This window comes from Chiloscyllium plagiosum, chromosome 5 (genome assembly GCF_004010195.1).
Source record: "Chiloscyllium plagiosum isolate BGI_BamShark_2017 chromosome 5, ASM401019v2, whole genome shotgun sequence".
Lineage (NCBI taxonomy): Eukaryota > Metazoa > Chordata > Chondrichthyes > Orectolobiformes > Hemiscylliidae > Chiloscyllium > Chiloscyllium plagiosum.
Window position 1 is genome coordinate 73,529,507 of NC_057714.1, and position 27,974 is coordinate 73,557,480.

The 27,974-nt window shown below is 40.8% G+C and overlaps 1 protein-coding gene across 1 annotated transcript in view; it reads right to left on the minus strand.

The window, feature by feature from the left end:
* The window catches only part of LOC122550002 (cilia- and flagella-associated protein 69-like), a 111,633-nt gene that overhangs the window by 46,453 nt on the left and 37,206 nt on the right, over positions 1 to 27,974 (minus strand). The window contains exons 8-14 of the mRNA XM_043690357.1: positions 18,434 to 18,611; positions 17,479 to 17,602; positions 17,191 to 17,239; positions 7,586 to 7,707; positions 6,076 to 6,292; positions 5,579 to 5,743; positions 595 to 710 (exon numbers count right to left, since the gene is read on the minus strand). Of these exons, the coding sequence (XP_043546292.1) occupies positions 595 to 710; positions 5,579 to 5,743; positions 6,076 to 6,292; positions 7,586 to 7,707; positions 17,191 to 17,239; positions 17,479 to 17,602; positions 18,434 to 18,611 (971 nt within the window). The remainder of the gene's footprint in view (positions 1 to 594; positions 711 to 5,578; positions 5,744 to 6,075; positions 6,293 to 7,585; positions 7,708 to 17,190; positions 17,240 to 17,478; positions 17,603 to 18,433; positions 18,612 to 27,974) is intronic.

Consider the following 27,974-nt stretch of genomic DNA (forward strand, 5'->3'; position numbering starts at 1 on the left):
CCATTCACCTATTGTACTCTATGCTACTTTCTCCCCACCCCCACCCCCCTCTCATTTATCTCTCCACTCTGCAGGCACCCCGCCTCTATTCCAGATGAAGGGCTTTTGTCCAAAATGGCGATTTTCCTGCTCCTCAGATGCTGCCTGACCTGCTGTGCTTTTCGAGCACCACTCTAATCTAGACTCTGGTTTCCAGCATCTGCAGTCCTTGTTTTTACCCTGTTGGACTATAACCTGGTGTTGCGTGATTTTTAGCGTAATATAGTTAGCTCCAGTGCAACAAATAAATTGAATTGAATTGAATTGAATGGAGCTGATATTGTAGTCCACAATCCAACAATATGAAGTCAGGCAATGCAGCCTCAATTTGAATCTATGCCTTAGCATTCTTCAGTTTAATAGGCAAAGTGCTAGTTAGTATATACTGGGAAGAGGCACAACACACTTTTAAGTTATAAAGATAGATAACTCACCTCTTATTCAGAGGTATGCATGTGACTCAGGGCACAGTGTAGACATGTTTGAACTCAGTATGCTATTTTGCCAAACCAGTCACAGCTGAGCTGCATTGTTTAATATTTACATGAATATTACCTTTCTATGAATATCATTTTCACATATGTTGGATAAGATGATGAGGATGTCAGTTTGCATATCCAAACTAAGTTTGGTTTCTTCCTCTGAGCTGTTCGTCATGATTTTCAGAATATCTATTAAACATTAATTAAACATTAGGTCACTCAGATTATAAAAATACTATAAAACAACTTTTAAGAAAAACACTGGAGATTTAGAGTCATAAAGTCATAGAGATCTACAGCACAGAGAAAGGCCCTTTGGTCCACTGCATCTTTGCCAGTCTAAAACAACTGAGGTAAAACAAAGAACTGCGGATGCTGGAGATCTGACATAAAAACAGAAATTGCTGGCAAAACTCAGCAGGTCTGGCAGCACCTGTGGGAAGAAGAGTCGAAAAGTGTAGCACTAGAAAAGCACAGCAGGTTAGGCAGCATTCCTGATGAAGGGCTTATACCTGAAACATCGACTCTCTTGCTCCATGGATGCTGCCATACCTGCTTTGCTTTTCCACCGCCACATTTTTTGACCCTGATTCTCTAGCATCTGCCGTCCTGCTTTCTCCTCTACTGGAAGAAAGCAGAGTTAACATTTCGAATCCAGTGATTCTTATTCAGAACAAAATGATCTTATTCAGGTAGAAAGTGTTCTATTTTCTGTGATGCACTTGAGCTAAATGTGACAATGATGTGCTCCATTACCTCAACCTATTCTGCCTAAATCACAGAATCGTAGAATGTCTGTTGCACAAAAGGCTAGTTAGCCTACTGTCAGCTCTCTGGAAGGCAACTCAACTAGCCCCGCTCAACAGCCTTTTCCCTGTCGCTCTGCAATTTTCAGATTAGATTACTTACAGTGAGGAAACAGGCCCTTCGGCTCAACAAGTCCACACCAACCCTCTGAAGAACAGCCCACCCAGACCCATTCCCCTACATTTACCCCTTCACCTAACACTACGGGCAATTTAGCATGGCCAATTCACCTAGCCTGCACATTGTTTTTGGACTGTGGGAGGAAAGTGGAGCACCCGGAGGAAACCCGCACAGACACAAGGAGAACGTGCAAACTCCACACAGACAGTTGCCTGAGGTAGGAATTGAACCCGGGTCTCTGGTGCTGTGAGGCAGCAGTGCTAACCACTGTGCCACCCACTAAATTTCTTTTAGTTTCAGATAATTATCCAACTCTCTTTGGAAGGCCTTGATTGAATCAACCCCTGCCTTCCTCGCAGATAAATAATTTCAGATCCTGGGGGCATGGTGGCACAGTGGTTAGCACTGCTTCCTCACAGCGCCAGAGACCCGGGTTCAATTCCCGCTTCAGGCGACTGTGTGGAGTTTGCACGTTCTCACGTGTCTGCGTGGGTTTCCTCCGGGTGCTCCGGTTTCCTCCCACAGTCCAAAGATGTGCAGGTCAGGTGAATTGGCCATGCTAAATTGCCCGTAGTGTTAGGTAAGGGGTAAATGTAGGGGTATGGGTGGGTTGCGCTTCGGCGGGGCGGTGTGGACTTGTTGGGCTGAAGGGCCTGTTTCCACACTGTAAGTAATCTAATCTAATCTAATCTAATCTAATCCTAACCGAAATTGTTTTTCCTCGTATGAACTTTGTTTCTTATGCCATTCACCTTAAAGTGGTATACCCTGATTTTTGGATCCTAAACAACAGTAATGATTTATTAAACACTGGCACCATTACCTTATCTTGGAAATTAGAAAGTAAATTCTCTTCTACACAGATTTTAACAAAGCAATGACAAACAGACTAATGTAGGCAGTGTCTGATAAATGAACATTTTTAGAGTCAGTACTCACAAATAGTCATAAAGGTCCTGAAATTCTAATGGGGAGATTATTGTTGCATTAGCCGAGACTGGAATTGTGAATCGGGACAAGGCAAAATCCTGATGCAGTTGACTCTACGGGAATTGCCTGGGCAATTGGAATTTTCTTTGAGTGGTTACCCTGTATCTGAACCTCACTGAAAGAGTCCTTTAGAACTGGGGATATCTGGGGATTCCAAATTATTTTTGCGAATGGTTACCAAGGAAAGGTAAAAAATTTAAAAACGCACCCTCTGGCAATACAAAATTCCCAGTCCCTGACCTGATCCAGCCAGAGCAGAAACCCTCTGACTGCCACAAAACCTCCACCAAACTGAACCCCTAAAAAATTGAAACCTCTTCCCTTAAACCAGCCCTGTGGATCAAACAGTTCCAATCTCTCGCTGACTTGACCTGACACTACTGGATTTGACCTTACCCCTCAACCTGCCTTAAACATTTGTCAACGTACTTGGCTCCGCACCAAGCACCCTACATCTTTTACCCACTCGGCACCCTACCCCATCAACCAACTGATATCCTATCACATCAAAAACCTTGCACCCTACCACCCTCAGCTAATTGACACCTTACGTCTACCCCATCAGCCACCTGGCACCCTACACCATTCACCCAAATGGCACCTTACTCCCTTACAAAACCCAGAAACATGGTCTCACCACTCATCTGGCTCCCTACATCCTCTCATCTCCCTGGTACCATATATCTCTCTCCTACCTGGCACCTTATTCACCTAATCCCCTCTTCCAATTGCTACCGGACCTCACACTTACCTAAAACTTACCTTCTCTCAGTAGCTTTTAAAATTTCTAATGGATCTTTAAGCTAATTCAGACACCAAGGTAATGTTCTGGGGACCAATTTTGAATCCCACATTGGTAGATGGTGGAATTTGAATTCAATGAAAAGGTCTATAATTAAGAGTCTGATGATAATGATTATGAAATCATTATCAATTGTCAGAAAAATCCATCTGGTTCATTGATGTCCAATAGGGAAGGAAACTGCCATCCTTACCTGATCTGGACTACATGTGACACTCACCTTAAAAATGTGCCCCCTAATCTTGAAATTCCACATCTTTGGAAAGAGGCAACTACCACCACTCTATCTATACCCCTCATTTTATAAACTTCTATCAGGTCACCGCTCAACCACCTAAGCTCCACTGAAAAAAGTCCCAGACTATCCTGCCTTTCTTTATAACTCACCTTTCCATACCAGGAAACACCCTGGATAATCTCTTTTGAACTCCCTCCAGCTTAATAATATCCTTCCTATAACTGGGGCAACCAGAACTGAACACAGTATTCCAGAAGTGACCTCACCAATATCCTCTTCTAAACACAAGTCAGGGTGTAATGGTATACTCTTAATTTACCTGGATGAGCGTAGTTCCAACAATACTCAAGAAACTCAATAGCATTCAGTTTAAAGTGGCCCACTGATTATCGTCTCTAACCATTAGTTTAAGCAACTACTCCCTCCATAATTTGGAGATGCCGGTGTTGGACTGGGGTGTACAAAGTTAAAAATCACACAACACCAGATTATAATCCAACAGGTTTAATTGGAAGCACACTAGCTTTTGGAGCGACGCTCCTTCATAATCACCTGGTGAAGGAGCGTCGCTCCGAAAGCTAGTGTGCTTCCAATTAAACCTGTTGGATTATAACCTGGTGTTGTGTGATTTTTAACTCCCTCTATAGGTAGTGAAAAGCAACAGGAGTATACCACAGCAACTCACTAAGCCTCCTCTGACAGTACCTTCCAAACTAATGAAAGACAAGGGCAGCAGGCTCATGGGAACAGCACTACCTACAAGCTCCATCCAAGTCACACACCTTCCTGACTTGGAACGATATCATCATTCCTTCATTGTTGCTGGGTCAAAAAACCCAGCACTTTCAGCCTAACCGCACCATAGGTGTAACTCACCAACTAAATGGCAGTGGTTGAAGAAGACAGCTCAGTATCACCTGCTCAAAAGTGATTTAGCTTGGGCAATAAATGTTGACCTTTGTGGCAACATTTTTATCCAGGAAATTTAAGAATAAAACTGTGACTGCTTTAAGATTTATCAATGATTGTAATGTTAAGTTCATATGAACTTTCAAACTATTAAATTTTTATAACATGCTACCTGGTCAGTGAATTTCTTAAATCAATTAACATGACTTCTCGTGTCCTCCACAAAGGATATCTTTATTATTCTATTGAGCAAATCTGTAGACCTTAGCCAATATGTGAATTTTACTGTTACGTTCATTATTTCTACACTCCACTTGCCTATCATACCAATATCTTTAAATTATTGATGTTTCTGCATTTTTACCAATATCACTTATTAACCAGAATTTCTTTAATGCACTCATTATGTTCCCATCCAGCCCCTCCAACTAAAAGTCATGCTTGCCGTTCTGTACTACCGAGTGCAAGTCACGCATCATCTTTCATATGCACTTGTGAGCATGGGAACTCTATTCACTATAACAATACTTGATGGTATAGTATTGCTTCATGAACAGGAAGGCATAATTTACTCTTCTGTTTGTCCTGAGTCAGCTAATCACAGCTAGACTGCTTGTTGAACAGATGTCGTACTAGAACAGAACTCAGTGAACCAAGAAATGCGAATGAAAAAGTCAGTCAGGATTTGAACTCCGGATTACTGCAGCCCTTTCCTATGAAGTACACAAGTTTGAGCCTGAGTGAGAATAGCATCAACTTCAAATGTGATGTTGTTAAAGTCAAGCTGCCAACTTACTTTCATAATTTGAGTTCATTTAAGGTTGGATGTTTGAATTAGGTATGTGAATGTTCCTAGAACCTTTAAAGCCATTCTCTAACTTAATTTGAGGAGAACAGTGGGAAAAAAAGGGTGAACAAAAATATATGCTGCATTTCATATTCTCAGAATATCTGAAAACACTTCATGACAAGTATAATCACCATAATTTTGTATGCAAATGCACCTACCAAATTATACACAATAAGGTACCATACAGTATATTAGATTAATAGCAGTTAATATATTTCACTGTAAGGTACTAGCTGAATGTTAAATACTGGTCAGGGCACCTCACAAATGCACCCAAATTATTTGTAATTCTATATTTAAATTTACTATTAGATTAGAATTGAATTGCGAAAGTACTTTACCTAGAAATTGAGAAATAACTCCTTGGTCGTGTAAGTTCTGGTTTATCAACTCTTCACCAAGGGATGCCATAGATCTTAGGAGTCTTAGACAGTAGCGCATTTGAGCTTTCTTACTGCCATGGCCACCAGTAGCATGGAATGAATTGCCTTTACCATAATATGGATCTGGGAGGGAAACAAATTGTGGTACTGATGTTTACATCTGTTATTCTGAATAACTAAGTTTATTTGAGGTTCAAATTTGTGGAAAGAAAAAAGTGAAAAGTGCACAAGGTTTTTAATGTTCATGATGCAGCCCATCAAAAACATGCTCCACATATGGAATAAGTGTAAATCTATACTGCATTCATACTCAACATTTGTCTACATCAAATGAGTTAAATCATCTTTGGTAACATACCGATCATTGAAACATACCGATCAATCAAAGCTTCCATTTTAAGGTTTTCCATTACGTGCAGAAAATTTTAAATTTACTGGGACTTAAAAGTACTTACTTTGACTTATGCACCAATCTAACAGAAGCAGCAGACGGGTATTTCCTTGGCATTTCATGTAGTCATCCACCATGACTGGAGCCAGTGAGATCAAAGTAGCCAAGGCATGAAGCTGAAGCTCTTCATACTGGGCAGGAGACCAATCCCGAACTCCAGGATTCTCATTTGGTTGAACATAATGAAACAGGGCTAGTAGTGCTCCTCCTTCACTAAGTAGCTACTGGGTAAAATACACATGTAGAAAGACAAATTTAAAATTTAGATCACTCTCATCATAAATCAGGTCAAATAATGGTATAAGAATCTCCTATCTTCTAAAGCTCTCCCTCAACTGATGATTAAGTACGCTTCCTCATTGAACACCACTTGGAAAAGGCAGGGGCCAAGATTAGAGTAGTGCTGGAAAAGCACAGCAAGTCAAGCAGCATCTGAGGAGCAGGAAAATCGATGTTTCAAGCAAAAGCCCTTTCATATGGAGGGCTTTTGACAGAAATGTCGATTTTCCTGCTCCTCGGATGCTGCCTGGTCTGTTGTGCTTTTCTCCTGCTCCTCGGATGCTGCCTGGTCTGTTGTGCTTTTCCAGCACTACTCTAATCTTGACTCTAATCTCCAGCATCTGCAGTATCCACTTTCGCCTACTTGGAAAAGGCACCAAATGTTGCAAGAGCACATAATGTACTCTTGACATGCAACTTTAATGTCCCTCTTCAAGAGCGGCTTGGTTAAGCTGATCGAGACCTGAAGGACCTATGTCTCAAACTGGACTCATGTCAGTGGTGGGAGAACCAGCCTGATTTGATCTCATTCTTACCAATCTACTGGTTGTAGATACATCTGTCAGCTGTTGTATTGTTAGGAATAGCCACAGAACAGCCATTGTATGGTTGAAGTCAAGTCTTTATAGTCCATTGTATTGTGTGACAATGATCAGAGATTAGGTATTTTGCAGTAAATAACTCACCTTCTGATTTCCAAAAGCCTGTCTATTGTTTGTAAGGCACAAACAGATGGTGATGGGATACTTCCAACTTGCCTGGATATGTCCTGTTTGAAAAACCCTCAAGACACACCTTTGGTGACTAAACTGACAACCTTAAACATCCATTGCCTCAATCACTGACACACCACTGACAACATTTTCAGCTGTCATTGTAAGTTCCCCTCCCTGACTTGAGAATATAATGTCATTCCTTCCCCATCCCAAGGTCAAACTTCTTCCTAATAGCACTGTGGGACTACCTATGCACATGGGTTGAAGCGGTTCAAGGTAGTGGCTCATCATCACTTTCTCAAACCCAATTACTGATGGACAATAAATGTTGGCCTTATCAGTGATGTCCAAATCCCAAAAATGAAGAAAATAAAACATTTTGAAAACCAAAATTAGGAAAGAATTTAGTTTTACAGCTTGCTGCTATTTATGAGCTTTGTAAATAGCATTTACTTCATGGTCAACAACATCTCATGTTTTCAGTACAGCTACTTGCCACTTGTATATGTAAAGTTTTACCTGTATAGAAGCAAGGTCATTTGTCAAAGCAACGAGTAAATTGAAGAATATTTTTTTCATTTCAAAATCTTCATGATTGCTGGAAATTTTAATGCCTTGAACCAATGGGTTATGGCTCTTTACTAAAAGAAAAAGGAAAGGAAACAAAACAAATGAGAGAAATTTGCATCAATATAACACATTATCAATCCTCAGTGTCCCAACAAACATTGCATTTAACTATTACAGTGCAGGCAACCTCAGCAACCAATTACACAAAGCGAGGTCACACATAGCTGGTATGAGATCAGTTTTTAGCTGGTATTACTTAGGGGAGGATTGTCTGTCACAAGTCTGACATCAGTGGTGGGCAAGTTGTTGGAGGGAATCCTGAGGGACAGGATTTACACGTATTTGGAAAGGCAAGGACTGAATAGGGATAATCAATATGGCTTTGTGTGTGGGAAATCATGTCTCACAAACTTGATTGAGCTTTTTGAAGAAATAACCACTTCTCAGCCCACTGGCCCATCTGGTTAAGATCCTGTTGTAATCTGCGGTAACCTTCTTCTCGGGAAGCGTGTCATGAACCGCGGCCTCCGAAAGTTGTAGACTGACTGGCTCAAATAATATGGACAATAATGTTTACTTTATTTTTCTCTGTAATTTGCCTGGTTGTCAAGATTTTTTAAATATATGTGTGTCCTAATTTTCTTTTCTTTTTTTCTCTCTTCTTCCTTCTCTCTCCTCTCCGTTATCCTTTGTTCTTTTTTTGCATAATTTCCTTTATGCATTTCTCCCTTGGTATGGGATGGGGGGGAGCGGTTGGGGAGGCGGGGTCACGTGGTTATTTATTTCTTTTCTATCAGGTGTGCCTAGGGTTAAAGCATTGATGGGATGGGTTGAGTGCCCACTTTTAACTTGCTTGTTATAAGATGTGTGTAACGTTTTCTTACTTTGTGCTATCTGGGACTGGGGAATAGCTTCAGCTGGAAGAAACTATGGAGGGGTTAGTGGGTAGTATGAGCGTCCCCTGTGGGCAAGGGGGGAAACTCTCCTTTCATTTGTGTTATATGATTTCTTTTGTTGTAGAAGTAGCTGTTAAAAGTTTTGATTTGGTAGCTTTAGTAGTTATATTTTTAAATTTATACAAACTGTTGCCGTTTTCACTCAGCGCGTTATGAGTGGGGTTCTTCCTCCTGGGGTCATGGACTGTCTCAGACGGCTATGCCTAATCATTCATTTAAATGGTGCACTGGAATGTTAAGGGGAGTCATTCACCAATTAAGATAAAAAAGATACTGTCAAGCCTTAGAAAAGAGAGGGTCGATGTAGCCTTGCTGCAAGAAACACACTTAACTGATAAGGAGCATTTGAAGTTGCAGCAGGGAGGGTTTAGACGGATTTTTATCTCATCCCTTAATTCGAAAAATAGAGGAGTTGATTTACTAATCAGAAGAATCTCCCATTTCAACTGTTAGACCAAATTAAGGATGAATATGGATGGTTTATGATTCCTAAAGCTTTAATACATGGACAGGAATATGGGATTTTGAATGTATATTGCCCACCCCCTTAAATTTTTAACAGATGCGCTTTCCATGTTGATTGAAATTATAGGGGGACACTTTAATTGTATAATTGACCCAGAAGTGGACAGGATATCTTGGGGCCTTGTGGATATGTCCCCGCAATCCAGCCAGTTGGTGGATCTGAACAGGGAACTGGGGTTGGTGGACGTATGGAGATGTCTTAACCCCGAAGATAGGGATTTCACCTTTTTCTCTAATCCACCTAAGTGCTATACTAGGATTGATATGTTTTTTGCCCCATCAACCTTTGTGAATTCCGTGTTGTCTTGCAGGATCGGGAACATAGCCATTTCTGATCATGAAGCAGAGTGCATGGAGGTCAATGTCGGTGGTAACGGGACAGGCTTGTGGCACTGGCGCATGGATCCTTTCCTCTTGAAGTTTATAGAGTATTTTCCGCGGGAATTTAAAATCTTTTGGGACATTAATTTGGGTATGGCCAGTAATCCGTCGGTGCTCTGGGAGACTGCAAAAGCCTATGCACGGGGTTTGATTATTTCTTACTCGGTGACCCAGAAGCAGCAGAGGGGAGAGCAGCAGTGTTTGCTCAAGGCTCCCCTGAAGGCAACTGAGACAGCATCCTTTGACAGACCATCTGTAACCAAATTGCAGTGGATTACAGCCCTCAGGGCTACTTTGAATGCTGTGCTCACCCAGACAGCAAAGAGGGAAATCTCATTTGAGAAACAGAGGTGATTTGAGTATGGTGATAAACCAGGTAGATATCTAGTGTTCTTGGCCAGAAAGAAGAATGCCCCCCAATCTATCACATCCATGAGAGAGAGTGCTGGTACACTTATCTGCAATGCCAAAAAGATTAATGCAGCATTGAGGAAGTTCTACTTTGAGCTGTACTGGTCGGAGGGCTGTGAGGACAGATTGGCAAAGGTGGAGTCCTTTTTTAAGACCCTGGACCTTACAGGTGTAACTTCAGAGCAGGCGTCTTTTCTGAATGCACCTCTGACAATCCAAGAAATATAGGAGGTGGTGAGGCAGCTCCAGAGTGGTAAAGCGCCCGCCCCTGACGGATTGCAAAGTGAGTTTTACAAGGCATTTAGAGACAAGCTAGCCGGGCCACTGTTGGATATGTACAAATTACTCATACAGTCAGAATTGCCTCCCATCCTCTCTGAGAGAAGCAAATATTTTACTTAGTCTCAAGAAAGGGAAAGCCCCAAAGGATTGCACTTAGTACAAGCCCATATCATTACTGAACGTGGATTTTAAAATTCTGTCAAAAATGTTGGTGTGAGGTTGGAGAGGGTTTTGCCCTTCATTGTAAAGGAGGACCAGTTAGGTTTGATTAAGGGTCGAAGGTCTACTAATAATATTAGACGAGTATTAACCATGCTCCAGGTATGCCAGCAAGGGTCGATTCTGGGCTTGCTAGTCTCCCTGGATGCAAAGAAAGTGTTTGAAATGGTAGAGTGGCTTTATCTCTTTTATGTACTGGAGCGGTTTGGTCTTGGAGGGGTTTTGCCAGGTGGCTGGCAGTGTTATATAGTGACCCAAGAGCAGCGGTTCGCACTAATGGTATAAGGTCGGACAATTTTAGTATTGGTAGAGGCAGCCGACAAGGGTGCTGTCTCTCATCATTATTATCTACATTGGTGATTGAGCCGTTAGCAGAGGCCGTCCGGAGGGACCCCAACATAATTGCCCTGGAGTTAGGATCAGGCAGGCATAAGATCACCCTTTGCATAGATGACATTCTTCTCTTTTTAACTGATCCAATGACATCTGTGCCCCATACAAGTGATTAATCTATTTGGTTCAGTTTTGGGTATAAAATTAATTTTAATGAAATCGGAGGCCATGCCTGTGGGGGGCTTTACTAGAATATCCGATCTTTGGATGGAACCCATTTCCCTTTCTGGTGGTCACAGGGAGGTTTCTTGTATATTGACATTTTAATCAACCCAGCCTTTGATCAACTATTTAAAACTAACTTTGTGCAGTTGCTAAAGAAGATAAGACAGGACCATCGGCGCTGGGAGGATCTTCCGATATCCTGGTTGGGTAGAATAGTTCTGGTCAAAATGAATGTTCTTCCTTGTTTATTATATGCCATGTGAATTCTCTCTTTGATGCTGCCCAGGCAAGCACCACTGAAGCTTTAAGTTGGCTTGGATCTTTCATCTGGCATCATAGGTGGCCTCTTTTTAAGCTGGATAAATTGCAGCTTTTGCATGGGATGAGAGGTTTGGATTTCCCGGATTTTAAGAAATATCAATTGAGTTCCTTACTATCCTATGTTGCTGACTGGGCCTGCCAGGACCTGCAATGAATCTGTTGGACATCGAGGCTTCCCAGGCAAAATGCCCCCTCATCAATTTGTTGTTTATGGACAAGATGAGGACCATTGCAGAAACCCGATTATCCTTAACACAGTTAAAGCATGCAGAATAATGTGACAAGGTGAAGGTAACTGACAAAATACTGGGGTCGATGGACTCTGGCTTTAAGGTCTGGCAGTCTCCTGTTTGGGAGATTTATTTGACGGGGAAGCCACAATGTCTTTCGAGCAGCTGAGTCAGAAATATGAGCTTTCTAGGAGGGGCCTCTTTCATTACTTTCAGGTTACGGACTTTATACAGAAAAAGACTACATTGATCGTTAGTCCCTATAAGTTGGATATAGAGAGAAGGGTGTTTTAGTCTACAGGTGGTCTCTCGATCTTCCTCTATCACTTGTTAGGAGGTAATGTTTTGAAGGGCATTAAGTGGCTGTGTGCAGTCTGGACTCAACAATTGAGAGTGGAAATTTTGGCAGAGGCGCGGGAGGATATTTGGGAGAATGTAAGGAAGATTTTGATTTGTAATAAGACGCAGGCCACAGGGCTCATTTGGCACTGGACCGGCCTGTGAAATGTAAAACAGGAGCATCCCCAATGTACCCCAAATATAAAACAGATGTTGGCATGCTTACTTATTGCTTGTGGTCATGCCACAAGCTTCGTAGGTATTGAGGTGTCATAGCAAGTGTTTTGGAAGGGGTCTTGGGAACTGAGGTTAAGGTGGATCCAGTGTTCCACCTTTTGGGCTTGTCAAATCTCCCTTGTTTGGACATGCATGGGAAGAAATTGTTTAGTATTCTTTCATTCTGTGCGAGGAAGAACATTCTAATGAGCTGGGTGTCGGAGAATCCTCTGGGATTCTCGGGGTGGCGTAGATTAGTTATGGAGAACATCCCCCTGAATTTCCTTACAAGTATGGTGCACCAGAAAATTGAACTGTTTTATAGAACGTGGCGGCCCTTTCTGAATTATATGGACGCAGAATTAACGGCTATATTGGTCAGGGCCTTTGTGTAGTCATGAGGGCTGTGTCTGGTGGTCCGGTGACCCCTGGGAGAAAGAATCCCGAACAAATATGGGTATGCCTACTGATGCTCCCGGTGGTGGTGTGCTTTGTTGGGAATGTGTTGAGTGTGGTAACTTAACTGAATGTAATTTAATTTACCTTGGTTTAACTTGCTCTAATTTAGTACTTTTAAATTATTTTTGAATTGTAGTTTTTGTAGGTTGTTTTTTCTCTCTCTCCTCAGTGGTTTGTGGAGTAGAGTAGTAATTTGTTTACTGTTATTCTTGTTATATTATAAGGTTGTTATACTGTTTCGTAGTGATTTTGTAAAAAATTTAAAAGCTTTTTTCTCAATAAAAATATTTACAAAATAAAAAGCAAGGTTTAGTGGATCTTATCAAATTGAAAGGAAATTGAGTGAGAGGAACTACTTGATAGGGACTCCAGACAGAAAGAAATCTCAGAGTGTGTCATGTGAATATGTTCAAAAGGTATTTTGACAGGGAAGGAAAGCAAGATGAGAAGGTATTGATGATTACAGCACAGAAGGAAGAACCAAGTTCAGAGGATTCTGAATTGGACATTCCTCAAATTAAAATGGACAACGAGGAAGGTGTCAGAAATTGGGATAAGCTATTGAATTACCTTCCTGAGAAAAATCTAAATGACCTAAAAGAGTTAGTACTATCATGTGGAGAGATATGCTGAAATAACCTGGGAAGTACTAATCTAATTGTGCATGATGTAGACATAGGAGATGCTGTTCCGATTAAGCAACATTCTTAAAGGCAAAACCCTCTAATGTTGGCACAGATTCAGAAGGAGATTGAACACATGTTCCAAGACAACATAATTGAATTGAGTTACAGGGACTGGAGCTCACCTATAATAATGGTGCCAAAGCCAGATGGTACCCAACTGTATATGTGGACTATTGGAAAGTCAATGCCATTACAAAAACATTTCCAATTCTGCGGTTGGAAGACTGTGTTGAAAAAGTGGAACAAGCAACTTAGATTTCTAAGTTGGATTTGTTCAGAGGCTACTTGCCCGTACCTTTGTCAGAAACAGCAAACGCAATTTTGGCTTTCATAATGCCAAATGGACTGTATCAGTTTAAAGTCATGCCATTTGGTATGAAAAATGCTCCAGTCACATTTCAGAGACTAACCAATAAGGTCATTGCCGGATTACTTAACTGTGTGGTGTACACCAATGACCTGGTGATTTTTAGTCACTCATGGAAGGAACATTTAACGAACTTGTTCGATCAACTTTGGAAGGCAGGTTTGGTGATAAATCTAGCTAAAAGTAAATTTGCCAAAGCTCAAGGCGCCCTTCTGGGTCATGTTATTGGACACAGACAAATGGCCCCATGGGATGCAAAAATGAAAGTAATTGGGGAATTTCCCATACCATCAACAAAAAGAACAGTTACTGGGATTGAGTGGATTTTATTGAAGCTTTATGCCAAATCTTAGCAGTGTGGTTGCTCCACTCATTGAATTGTTAAAGAAAGACAATTGTTCAGTAGACAGCAGACTGTCAGAATGTGGTTAATAGCCTGAAAGTTGTGTTAACCACTGCCCCAGTATTAGCCACACCTGATTATGCAAAGCCTTTCAAGGTGGCCAACGATACGAGTGATGTGGGTGTCAGTGCAGTGCTCCGACAGGAAGACAACAAGAAGAAAGAAAGACCTATCGGATATTTCTCCAGGAAACTGAACATTCATCAGCAGAAATATTCAACAGTTGAGAAATAGACTTTGAGCTTGGTTTTTGCATTTCAACGTTTCAGAGTTTATATTACTAGTAACACATCTGAGACAATTATGTGCAATGATCATAATCCATTGAAGTTTGTGGAGAAATTTAAGGACAAAAATGCTAGATTGTTTAGATGAAGCCTGTTGTTACAGCCATTCAATTTGAACATTGTGCATGTGGCAGGTCGAAAAATGTGATTGCCGATGCATTGTTGAGACTCGAACGAAAAACAGCGGCGTTCGATGGTGGGAGAACCAAAGACTGAATCCGAATGTAGTTGTGCGTGTTTAAAGTCAGTGTAATGCATATGTGTGATTTAGAATACTAACCAATATTTTTTGGGATTTTAAAAACGAAGCCATCTTTGTTGATGGGTTTTTTTTAGGGCGGTAGATGTGACAAACCTGTTCCTTTGACAAGGTTAGATTGTCCTTGGTTTTTTTTCAGAGAGGTTGTAAATGACCCAAGGTTCAATCATGTCTGAAGTTTGAATGGTTCATTGGGGCCTTTTTGTTTACCTCGAACAGATAATGCCTCCGGCCTAAGTCTTTCATTTCTTAAAAAAATTGGTATAATCAAAGGAGAGTGGCCAGCTAGCTGTGGAGCTAGCCTTCGTTTAGATTAGAGTTAGTTGCAGCAGGGGATGTGTGAAAAAGGCTGCTGAACTCTCTCCACTGACATGAAACCTGTAATTTTTTTGTGCCATTTTTAATCTTTATGCTCAGGGATCTGTTTATGGGGATTGTTGCAGGTATATGTGGAACAGCATCATTAAGTCGGGATAGTCTGTCAGATTTGGATAGGATAAGTTATCTGCTATTCTATTTTCTGTTCTTTGTGTTTCATTCCATAATTTTATAAATAAATTCTGTCTGTTTAAAACCTGGCAGTCAGACCAGCTGATTCACTCCGGGAATATCCACTATACACTTACCAAAAAACAAACAGCAAAGGTTTTGTCTGGGCTTCCTGTTTAAAAATGTTTTGAGGGGTTGAGCCTAGTCAAAAACAAACATGCAAGATCTTGAAGGGACTGGATAGCAGGAAGGAGTTGTTCTCATGGGGGAGACTACAACTGGGAGACATCGCTAAGAATGAGAGGTCTTTCTTTTAAGAAAAAGACAATGAATTTTTTTTTTGAAAGGCTCATTAGAGTGGGCAATTATTTTCCCCAGTAGACTGGGACTTTTACGTTTATTCCAGGCTGACTTAGATTTTTGATAGACAAAAAGTGTCAAGGGTTTTGAGGTACAGACAAGAAATGTGAAGCTGAGACAACTAGATTAACCATGATCTGAGTGAATGGAGGAGCAGGCTCTAAAGGGCCAAATGGCCTACTCCTGCTATTGTTTTTCTACCCCACAAATACTTCTGAAATTGAGAACATTCTAGAAACAGATTCTAGCAAGGAGTTCTAACGTAGGAAAGTGATAGTTTAATATTTTCATATACAGTAAATAAGAAACATTTGGAGACTTGGGGCTGGATTTTCATCTTTGAAGCATTATGAGTTGGAAAATTTTATAGCTTGGTCCACGCACCTCAAGAGAAAGTGCTTTCAAAGACGGGATTTTTATCGCTGAGGGCAGGTGTGGTCTATAGTCAGGCCAGATAACCTAGATAGGAGTTCAGGGACAGCTACAGGTTCCTAAATCGTGCTTAATAGGGTTGCCTTGGAGCTTTAGGATATTGTCCCAGTTGTAATGAAAAATTAAGGCCATGTAGCACTCATTAATTGCTTCCTTCACTCCCCACAAACTCCCCATTCTCCATCAATGTCACCTCATGTCCTCTCCACCTTTTTCCCATAGCTCCTCTGCACGCCAAGCTACATCCCTCCACAAACCCACCATGGGCTCCTCATGCCAAACTATGGCATTCTATGGCCACTTAGTCACTATACATGATATAGAACCAGTACAACCTATACTGACAATAGAACATGTAAAAATGAGCTTTAAAAAGCAATCATTAATTGTTAAGTTTCCACTTCCTTAAACAATCATTTGCCACAGGCGAATAAATGAGTTACTTATTCAGAAAATAGCAATAGCAGAAGTTGCTAGCCCATGAAATCTCTTTATTTGTGTAAATAAACATTGTGCAGTTTTCAGAAGAGAACAGAGACACAGAGCAATTACAGAAGCTTGGGCTTTCAGACAAGAATGCATAATGAGACATAGATGGCTAATGGGTGTCATGGTTTTCATTATAACTGGGACAAGGTTAAACAGCACCAAGGTACAACTCTGATATACACTATAATGTAGAGTGGGTAAATGGAAATGGAAATGCCATAGCTTGCCATGGAGGATATGAAGAACCATAGGAGATGTGGGCAGGGATGCAAGGCTTGATATGGTAAAATCTTTTGAACATAACTTACAAAAGGTTCTCTCATACAGACTAAGCTTCACAATACATTTGAAGTGCAGGGAATCATGATTCTTTGAAAAACAGCCCAACTCCATGAAAACTGCAGATGGTTAGGGACTTATTCTAAATATGGAGCCAGCCAGATTGCAGGTTAGTGTATCCTTTAAAGGTTCTGGTGAAAATTGGAAGGTCTGGGAATGGGGTTATGATCCCAGATGTTGGTCCAAGCTGCCAAATTCACCCCAACACACTGTCTCGAGGAAAATAAAAATCCAGCCCAATAAAAGATATTAAATACATTAAGGAAATACATGGAAAAATAAATGTATCTGAAATTTCCATTCTTTTTGTGACAACTGGGTTTAAGGTCTGTTTTTTTTAATAGTGGCAACAAATAGTGGAAAAAGTACCAAATTTCAAAATATCAAATCAACAATTCAAATATTCAAACATTTCACAAAATTTTAATGTAAATCTAGTTGACTCACTATTTTCCTCATGACATTATTAAAATATGAACATAAAAACAATGGAAGAAAAAGCATCAGCCAATTGAAACTAGATTTCTGCTAATAGAAAATTCTTACCTTCAGGGAATGCAGCAAACATTATCAGTAGCTTAGTAAAGCCAGTTTCCTATTATACAAAGACACTTTTAGAAAGCTTCCAAGCAAACCATTTCCCAAAATCATTTTTTCCAAAAGTTTGATATTATTAACAAACTAATGCCCCTAAATAACAACTGTATCACTGAATATATAACATAATCTACCTCAATTAAGTTAGGAAAATATTTAATTTTTCTATTCATTAATACAAAAACATATGTACATGAATTTTATGTGTCAATGTTTGCATTTCAGAATACAACTTACAATAAATGGAATCATAGAATGCTCTGCTAGACTTGTAGTTATTACGAGCAAATCGTTTCGCAGCTGGCGTTCGGAATTGCTATGACCATTTATCATTTGGTTCAAAAAGACTTCTTTCAAAGCACTAAAGATAAAAAAGAACTAAATTAGTATTATTTTAGTATAACACATACAAAACAAAGTAATGTTTTATAACATACAGCAAAAGAAATCCCTGGTAATACACTTGGTCATACATCATAGTGCATATAGAGGTACTAGCTGTCCGTTCTTTCCATTAGGAAACAGAACATCTTATGTGCATTGTTAACATGTTAGCAAACAGCCTGTGTTACTCTCACCAGAAAATATCACCAATGACAGCTCTGTTTATTTCTTCTATCAGCATAAACCCACAGTAAACCATCACTTGTTAAACTATAAAATAAAAGCATAATACTAAAGATGCTGGAAATCTGAAATAGAAAAAGAAAATGCTGGAAAATATTCAGCAGTTTTAGCAGCATCTGCAGAGAGACAAACAGTTAACGTTTCAAGTCAAATATTACTTTTCTTTGGAAATGAAAGAAGGTAGGCTTGTTAAACCATAGCAGTTTAAGTGACAATCGGATTGTGAGAATCTAGCTTGCTGGAAACACCAAATCTCTTCAAGGTTTTATGTGTTTTCGGTAACTATCAAGTTAATTTTGTCAGGCATTTAGTGGGACTATATAGTTTCCTATTGTAGAAGTGAGTGCATGAACGTATAAGGTACAAAAGAGCCAAGTCTTTTGTTAACTCCTTCTAATATTTATCCAATGATCTGCTTTGACATAAATCTTAGAGATTTACCTAATAGAGTACTTTGAAATTTGAACAAAGGCATCAAAATCAAATAAAATTACACTTCAACTAACATCCGGAAATAGTACTTGAATAACTGCTTTGGTTTGTGTAATTATTTGAAAATACTCACCAGATACAGTCAAAATCACTCAGTTGATTAATAAGCTCCTTTTCAGAGGCTTGTTCGAGTAAGTTCCATAGGACTGCAGATGAGCAAAACAAAAGTTGGCCAGTTGGATCTGGATCGTTTAGGATGCGGCAGATTTTATTTGCTGCCAGTGCATTCAACATCAGGTTACAGTTCACAGCTGCAATCAGACAAACAAGTCAAACGCTATAGTGAGCGCATCAGTGATATTATAGTTAAGATTGGCAATTAGCTTCGACAAGATCTTCAATTGTACATAAGGTATGCAACTTCACAAAGTTTCAAATACATGCAATTCAAAAAAATACTTGGGGTTGAATTTTCCCAAAATTTGGCTAAGTGTTAATTTCAGAAAGCTTCATGGAGTGTTTCCCTCCCTGAGCCCTGCTAACTTTTCTCATACAGGTTTACATAACTCAGCTCATTAAATATGTACCATCTGGTCATTTAGCTGATTTTGGAGGTATGCCGAGAATAAATTAGTCAGATTTACCACCTTTCAAAATGTGGTCTAGAAAAGCACTACAAATTTATTTCTTTTAAATCAATTTAGCCATATTTTCTTAGCTACTTTAGTGTAAGGGACAGAAATTTTCTTTTTATAAATATTTTTATTGAAAAGCTTTTACAAAACATTTATATATAAAGAGAAAAAAACCCCATCAAAACAGAAAAAAAGGACAAAGAACAAGGCCATAACATAGTATCATTGTTACTAAACAACCTATTATTCTACCAAAACAAACCTATCTACTTAACTAAAATTAAACTACAAACATATTGAATAAATACTAGCTTAAATTACATTCAAGTTACTTAAATTAAATAATGTCTTACTACTTTATTCTATCTTACTCATCACACCTCCACTAAAGCTCCCATCCCTGGAAGTACCCCCCCTACAGTACCCATATTCTTTTCCTTCCAGTCTCTTCCTCCCGGTGCCCCACGGGAACCCACAAAGATTCCCACGGCTATACCATGGCCCTGACTAATATTGCCGACAAGTCCGTTTCAATATAATTTTAAAAGGGCCGCCACGTCCTATAAAACTTCTGTTTTGTGGTGCACCATATTTGTGAGGTAATCTTGGGGGAGATGCTCCATCACCAGCTTACGCCACTCCATAAGACCTGGTGGTTTTCCCGACGTCCAATTTAGTAGAATGTTCTTCCTCGTGCAATGGGCAAGGATATTACACAGTCTCTTCCCACGTTCCCCCAGAGAGGGCAAATTTGGCAGTGCCAAAAGAAGAATTACTGGATCCATGTTAATTTCAATTCCCAGAATGTCCTTTAACTCCCTTACTATAGCACTCCAATATCTTTGGATCTTGTAACATGACCAATAACAATGTGAGAGAATGCCTATATTAATTTTACATTTGGGACATTCTAGTGACACTCCTCTTAGCTAGCCTTTCTGGTGCCATATGACCCCTGTGTAAGATCTTCAATTGCATAGCCTGTGCTGTTACACACTGAAATGTTCCAGATATCTTCCCATATCTCCGATGAAATGTCCTGTCCTAACTCTCAGTTCTAGAGTCCTCCCATATCCCCCAGAGCACAGCCTTTCTGTAAATGATATAAAGTACTAAGTGAAAGAGTACTCGCACACTGGAGTACCGTCTTCTCCACATCTGATTTATAACGTTGGGTCAGGAGTGTGGTCTTCCTCTGTATATATTCCCTTACCTGGAAGTATCGGAAAAGGTCCTTATTGGATAACCCATATTTCTGACTTAACTGACTGAATGACATCAGGACCTCTCCCTCGAACAAATCTCCCAAAGACAGAATTTCTTTGTTCTCCCATGTCTTAAAGCCAGAGTCAATTGCCCCAGGTTTAATCCTTGGGCTCCTACCAATGGGGTAAATGGTGAAATTTTAAACCAATTGCCCTCATCTTGCCTCATTATCCTCCAGGCTTTCACTGTATTCAAGATAATTGGACTATTCCATTGCTGGGTCACGGATTTCATCTTGTCCATAAATAATAAATTAATTAGAGGACATTTCGACTGTGAGACTTCAATATCGAGCCATAATGATTCTGAATTCCCCCGTACCCAGTCACCAACATATGTTAACAGAGCACTTATTTGATATTTCTTCAAATCCGGAAGATCTACCCTTCCCTCAGCTTGCGAAAGTTGTAATTTAGTGAGTTTAATTAGAGCACGCCTATGGCACCAAATAAATGACTCCAGACAACCATTAATCCTCTGTAATTCTTATCTAGATAACAGTAATGGGAGCATTCTCATGGGATATAACAGTCGGGGTAGGACAATCATTTTAATCAGGGCTATTTGGCCCAGCCATGATAACGGTAATTCCTCTCATTGCTGCAAATCTTGTTTTATCCTCTCTAGTAATTGTACAAAGTTAACCTTATACAGCAGGTGGAAGGAAGGGGAAATAAAAATTCCCAGATACAGAAAACCTTTTGGTGACCACCTAAACGGGAATTGTATTTTATCCTTCAAGTTAGGCATCTCCACTAAGCCTCCTATAACCTGAAAAAATACCATATGAATTAATTGTTTGAATCAGTCGAGGAACAGATTTCTCTGGATCAGCCAAGAATAAAAGGACGTTGTCAGCATATAAGGTAATCTTATGTCCCCCCATTCCCACCTTTTGCGCTATTATTTCAGAGTCCCTTCTAATAGTTTCGGCTAACGGTTCAATTGCCAAAGTAAACAGCAGCAGTGATAAAGGGCACCCCTGTCCAGTACTTCTTCTAATATTAAAATTATTTGACTTAACACCATTTGTAATAACTGCCGCCTTAGGATCCTTATAGAGTAGTGCTACCACCTCGCAAAGGATACCCCAAAACCAAAACGCTCTAGAACCTCAAATAGATACGGCCATTCTATCCGATCAAAGGCTTTTTCTGCATCTAAGGAGACCACCAAACCCCAGAATCAATCTTTGCTGACACACCTGTACTGTATTCATTACTCTCCTAATATTGTTAGAGGAACTACGGCCCTTAACAAAACCTGTCTGGTCTTCTTTTATAATATGGGGCAGAACCTTCTACAATCTCAGAGCCAACATCTTTGATAAAATTTTAAAATCTACATTCAGTACCGAGATTGGTCTATATGAAGTACATTCTTCAGGGTTCTTCCATTTCTTAAAAATAAGGGAGTTATTAGCTTCCCTAAGAGTAGACGGCAGGCAATCCTGTGTATAAGAGTATTTGTACATCCCCAGAAGTGGTTCCACTAATATATTTCTGAATTCCTTATAGAATTCAGTTGGGAATCCATCTGCCCCCAGTGCTTTGCCACCTTGGAGATGTCTTATTGCTTCCTGCACTTTCTGTACTATTAGAAGTGCATTCAAAAGGGAAGCCTGCTCTTTATTCACATTGTGGAGATCGAGATTTTCAAAGAAGGACTGCATTCCCATTGTACTATATTCACTGCCCTCTGACTGATATAGCTCTGCAAAGTATTCCCTAAAACTAGCATTGATCTTTTTCGATTCATGGGTAATCGTACCAGCCTTCTCCCTAACAGAGCTAATAGATTGGGAGGCATTTTTTTCTCCTATCTAAATAAGCCAGATATTTACCAGGCTTATCTCCGAATTCGAACAGTCTTTGTTTGGCAAAGGAGACCTCTTTTTTAGCCATTTTTGTGTGTATTGAGTCAAGGGCAGCCGGAGAGCTGTGACCCACTGGAGTTTAACCAATGACGGTTTATTATAATATATTTTCTCAGCTACCTTCAGTCGGGCCTCCAGCAACTCCTGCTGCTCCTCCCTCTGCCTTTTCCTAATTGTCGAATATGAAATAATCAAACCTTGTAAATATGCTTTAGTGGTCTCCCAAAGTATTGCCGGATTACTAGCCGTACCTGAATTAATATCCCAAAAGGTCCTGAATTCCCTTGTAATATACTCAATAAATTTACTATCCGCTAACAAAAATGAATCCATGCAGGAGTGACGTACATTTACTCCACTGCCCTTAGCTTTAATATCTAAGTATATTGGTGCATGATCCGAAACAGCTAAATTCTCTATTTTACATGAAAATATTCTGTCCAGACCGTCAAATGGCATAAAAAACATACCAAGTCGCGTATGACATTTGTGTGGGTTGGAATAGAATGTGAAATCTCTTCCGTTAGGGTGGAGATACCTCCACACATCCACGAGTCCCAACTCATCGCACATGTCCACCAACTGTTTAGACCGTGCGGGCGTACCTGCCAGGCCCTTTGGCACCCTTTAAAATCTCTGGATCTATAAGGCGATTAAAATTCCCTCCTACGGTCGTACGACGAACCCCAAGATTCATTCATTTAGCCATTGCATCAATTAGAAATTTAAGAGGGGGCGCCAGGGGACAAAATACATTCTGAACATCATATTCTTCTCCATTTATAAGGGCTTTCAAAATAATAAACCTTTCATGATCAAACTTGATCTGCTCCGTTACTTGGAAGGGGAAGTTCCTTCTTATCAGTATAGTTACCCCTCTACTCTTAGAACTGAAGGATGAGAAAAACACCTTTCATAAACCCCCCCTGCTGCAGTTTCAGATGTTCTTTATCAGTTAGGTGCGTCTGTTGCAGTATGGCAATATCCACCCTTGCCTTCCCGAGGCTCGACTAGACCTTTTCTCTTTTAATAGGGGAATGACTCCCTTTTATATTCCAGGTGCACCACCTGAACAAATCATTAGTTATGGTCATCTAGGACAGCCCGTGGTTTCCAAGGAGGAAGGAATTTATCTGAGGCGTGACGAGTTACAAAGATACTAATTGTATAAAATCTAAAAGCTTTTCCTATAGGAACAACTACATCTGAAAAAAACACTACATTTAACTGAAACTAATACCTAAATAATCCCCCATTCACTCGAGATCTTCCCCCCCTCCCTACCAATAGAGGGCACCCTTCCCAATACTTATTACCATCTTAACCCCGTCTAGCTGAGGTTGTGCCCTAGCCCCAGGCAATTCACAAATAAAAAAACTTGTAACAAATATAGTCACCCCAAATGCAGGCTCAAAGAGACAGCATTAAAAGAAAATCCTAGATAATACCCGGCTAACAGCTAACCGATATATAAAATAGTTCCAATTTTACACATTTACAACAATACCATACATGTACAACCAATAATCACAAAAAAGGGGAAGTGGGAAAGGGGGAGAGGGAAATAGAAACGGGGGTAATTCGAAAAAAAACCCCAAACCAATGTCCGCAATAATGCCCTCTCTCCTCCCATCCCAACTCAGGTCCTTCGTTTCAGAGACTTTACAAAGTCCTTCACCTTTTTATCAGAGTCAAAGTTATATACCGTCCCGCGCGTGGGTGAAACGCAACACGGCCGGGTACCTCATGGAGTATTGGATGTTTAAGCTCCTTAAATTTTATTAAACATTATCAAATGTTCTTCTCCTCTTGACTGGGGCTCCTGAAAAATCTTGAAGAAACATTATTTTTGAACTTTATACATTAAGACTTCCTTCCCAATCTTCTTGCTGCTTCCACTATTAACTGCTTTTCTTTATATACAGGAGCTGCACTAGGACCACACTGGGGCGCTGTTCCAGCCCGGACCTGCGTGTTACAATCCGGTGGGCCTGCTCCATGCTTACCAGGTCTGACTCCAACTCTAACTGCAGGAACTTCAGGAGCCATCCCTGCAGGAAGCCTGTGAGATCTTCGCCTTCTTCACATTTTGGGAGGCTCACGATCCGTAAGATTTTCCTTCTATTTTGATTTTCTAGATCATCGACTTGATCCTGAAGGTCCTGAACCTGGCCTTCCAGCGTTCGGGTCCTTCCTCCCAAGACCTCCGCCAGGGTCTCCGATGCCATGGTCCTTTCCTCCATTGCCTCCAATCTTCGGTCCAGGAGCTAGATTTCCTGCTCATGCTTTTTTAGCATGGCAGACAGTGGCTCCACTGCTGCTTGAATTCACTCTCCGAGTTTAGTAAACTCTGAGAGTAAGTACTGCTGTCCTACTAAATCTGGAGGGGCCGTCTCGGGAGACTGAGTACTGGCTGCAGGCACCCCCGGAGTACTAGGGAAGTGCCCTGTCTGCTATCCTCCTTTAGGCCCCTTTCCTTTACCGGTCTTCATCCTGGCCTGAAGGTGTCTCAGGTGATTTCAGCAGCTCAAAATAATCAGTAAGTTTAAATTAATACTTTTTTCTTCTTGCGGTGGTTGGAAAGTGGGGTAAAGGTCCACCTTGCCCAGCGGTATGGCAGAGAGCCCAGCACAGCAGATCACTTAGACTGCCGCCATCTTGGATCTCCCGGCAAGCTTAGGGACAGAAATTTTAAGAAAAATCAAAATATTTTTGAGGTGAGACAATTTGTATAATTAAATACAAACCAAAAACTTGGTCAAATTTTTTTGACTACTGTTTAAGGTTAAATTTATGAAGTCGACTATTGCATGGATACTACTTTTGAGGGGCGGAAATTCTCACCCTTCAAAATTCATACAATATCATTAGCAGAAGCCAACTGATCTCTAAATAAAAAAAACAACGAATTACGGTCATTCTGAAAACGAGGAGTGGAGTGCAATGGCTGGCACATTGGAAGACGCAAAGCGGAGCAGGACAGCCGGTGGACTGGCTCACAAATGTTGATCTGTTATCTGTCAGGAACTAGGGTTGACTTTTACATGGGATATCTGGAAAATTGCAGATTTTTTGCCAAAAATAAGGGGTTCACTTTTACATGAGATGGACTACTACTTGAACGTATATGGTATAGGTAATATTGTAGGCATGATATGATAGAAAGCCAATTTTGTAGGAACCTAGCTAAGAAGGTAAACTGTAGAACTGAAAAACTTTCACAGTTTGAATAAATACTCTCAATGTGATAAAGAGCAATGAAGAAAACATAAGAACATGCAATGCCTGTTTATTGACAAGGATATGATAGTGAAGTGTTAACATGTCAATGACAAGTAAAAGACAAAGATAAAACTCACACAACACCAGGTTATAGTCTAACAGGTTGGACTATAATCTGGTATTGGGTGATTTTTAACTCCAGACCAACACCGGCACCTCCACATCAAGTAAAAGACAGGCAAAACTCAGGAAGAGGCAAAACTCGACCTACTATTGGGAAGTAGGGCAGGATAGGTGACGAGGGTGACAGTGGGGGAGGATTTTGGTACAAGTTAGTAAGTTTGCAGATGACATCAAAATTGGAGGTGTAGTGGACAGCGAAGGAGGTTACCTCAGATTACAACAGGATCTGGACCAGATGGGCCAATGGGCTGAGAAGTGGTAGATGGAGTTTAATTCAGATAAATGCGAGGTGCTGCATTTTGGGAAAGCAATTCTTAGCAGGACTTATACATTTAATGGTAAGGTCCTAGGGAGTGTTGCTGAACAAAGAGACCTTGTAGTGCAGGTTCATAGCTCCTTGAAAGTGGAGTCGCAGGTAGATAGGATAGTGAAGAAGACGTTTGGTATGCTTTCCTTTATTGGACAGAGTATTGAGTAAATGAGTTGCGAGATCATGTTGCGGCTGTACAGGACATTGGTTAGGCCACTGTTGGAATATTGCGTGCAATTCTGGTCTCCTTCCTATCGGAAAGATGTTGTGAAACTTGAAAGGGTTCAGAAAAGATTTACAAGGATGTTGCCAGGGTTGGAGGATTTGAGTTATAGGGAGAGGCTGAACAGGCTGGGGCTGTTTTCCCTGGAGCGTCGGAGGCTGAGGGGTGACCTTATAGAGATTTAGAAAATTATGAGGGGCATGGATAGGATAAATAGGCAAAGTCTTTTCCCTGGGGTCAAGGAGTCCAGAACTAGAGGACATAGGTTTAGGGTGAGAGGGGAAAGATATAAAAGAGACTTAAGGGGCAACTTTTTCATGCAGAGGGTGGTAGGGAATGGAATAAGCTGCCAGAGGATGTGGTGGAGGCTGGTACAATTGCAATATTTAAGAGGCATTTGGATGGGTATATGAATAGGAAGGGTTTGGAGGGATATGGGCCGGGTGCTGGCAGGTGGGACTAGATTGGGTTGGAATACCTGATCTGCATGGACAGTTTGGAGCGAAGGGTCTGTTTCCATGCTGTACATCTCTATGACTCTATGAATAAGAGACCATAGTTCTATTCATTTTAAAACAGTTATGAAGAGGGACAAAACTGGTCCATAGGTTCAAGTTCTAAACTGGGGCAAGATGAATTTTGATGGAATAAAACAGGAGCTGGCAGAGATTGATTGTAGTAGTTTGTTTGCAGGGGAAGGGACCTGTGGCGAGTGGGAGGCCTTTAAATGTCAGATAGTTAGAGTTCAAGGTCTCTATGTTCCTGTGAGGGAGAAACACCGGGTTGACAAAAATAGTGAACCCTGGATGACAAGAGATTTTGAAGCTTTGACAAGAAAAAAGAAGGAAGTATGGCTAAGGTACAGACCGCTGGGATCAAGGGAATCCCTGGAGGTATATAGGGGATACAGGAGTTTACTGAAAAAGAAAATCAGGAGGGAGAAAAGGGGAATGAGACAGCCATGGCTGAGAAGATTAGGATGAATACAAAGAGGTTCTTTAAGTATTTTAAAAGAGAAAGAAAAGCTACAGAGAGAATAGGACCCCTCAAGGACCAAAGTGGACATGTATGTGTAGAATTGCAGGACATAGTCGAGGTCCTCAATAAATATTTCTCCTCTGTGTTTCCCAGTGGAGAAAGACATGGAGACTTGGGAACTTGGGGAAGTTAACGGTCATAACTTGGGAACTTGGGGAAGTTAACGGTCATATCTTGGGGACTGTCCATATCATAGTAGAGGACATGTTGGATGTATTAGAATGTATGAAGGTGGATAAATCTCCTAGTCCTGACCAGATATATCCACGAAAACTGCAAGAGGCCAGCACGGTGGGCGGCATGGTGGCACAGTGGTTAGCACTGCTGCCTCACAGCGCCAGAGACCCGGGTTCAACTCCCACCTCAGGCGACTGTCTGTGTGGAGTTTGCACATTCTCCCCATGTCTGCGTGGGTTTCCTCCGGGTGCTCCGGTTTCCTCCCACAATCCAAAAATGTGCAGGTTAGGTGAATTGGCCATGCTAAATTGCCCGTAGTGTTAGGTGAAGGGGTAAACGTAGGAGTATGGGTCTGGGTGGTATACACTTCGGCGGGTCGGTGTGGACTTGTTGGGCCGAAGGGCCTGTTTCCACACTGTAAGTAATCTAATCAAAGAAATTGTGGGGGCCCTGGCTGACATTTTTGCATCATCGTTAGCCACGGGTGAGATCCCGGAGGACTGGAGGGTAGAGAAGGTTGTGCCCTTATTCAAGAAGGGCTACAAAGAAAAGGTAGGGAACTATAGACCAGTAAGCTTAACATCTGTGGTAGGTAAGTTACTTGAGAAGATTCTGAGATAAGATATGCATGCATTTGGATTTGATTAAGAATACTCAGCATGGCTTTGTGTGTGTGAGATCATGCCTCACAAATTTGCTAGAATTCTTTGATTAAGTGACCTGGAAGGTTGATGAGGGCAGGGC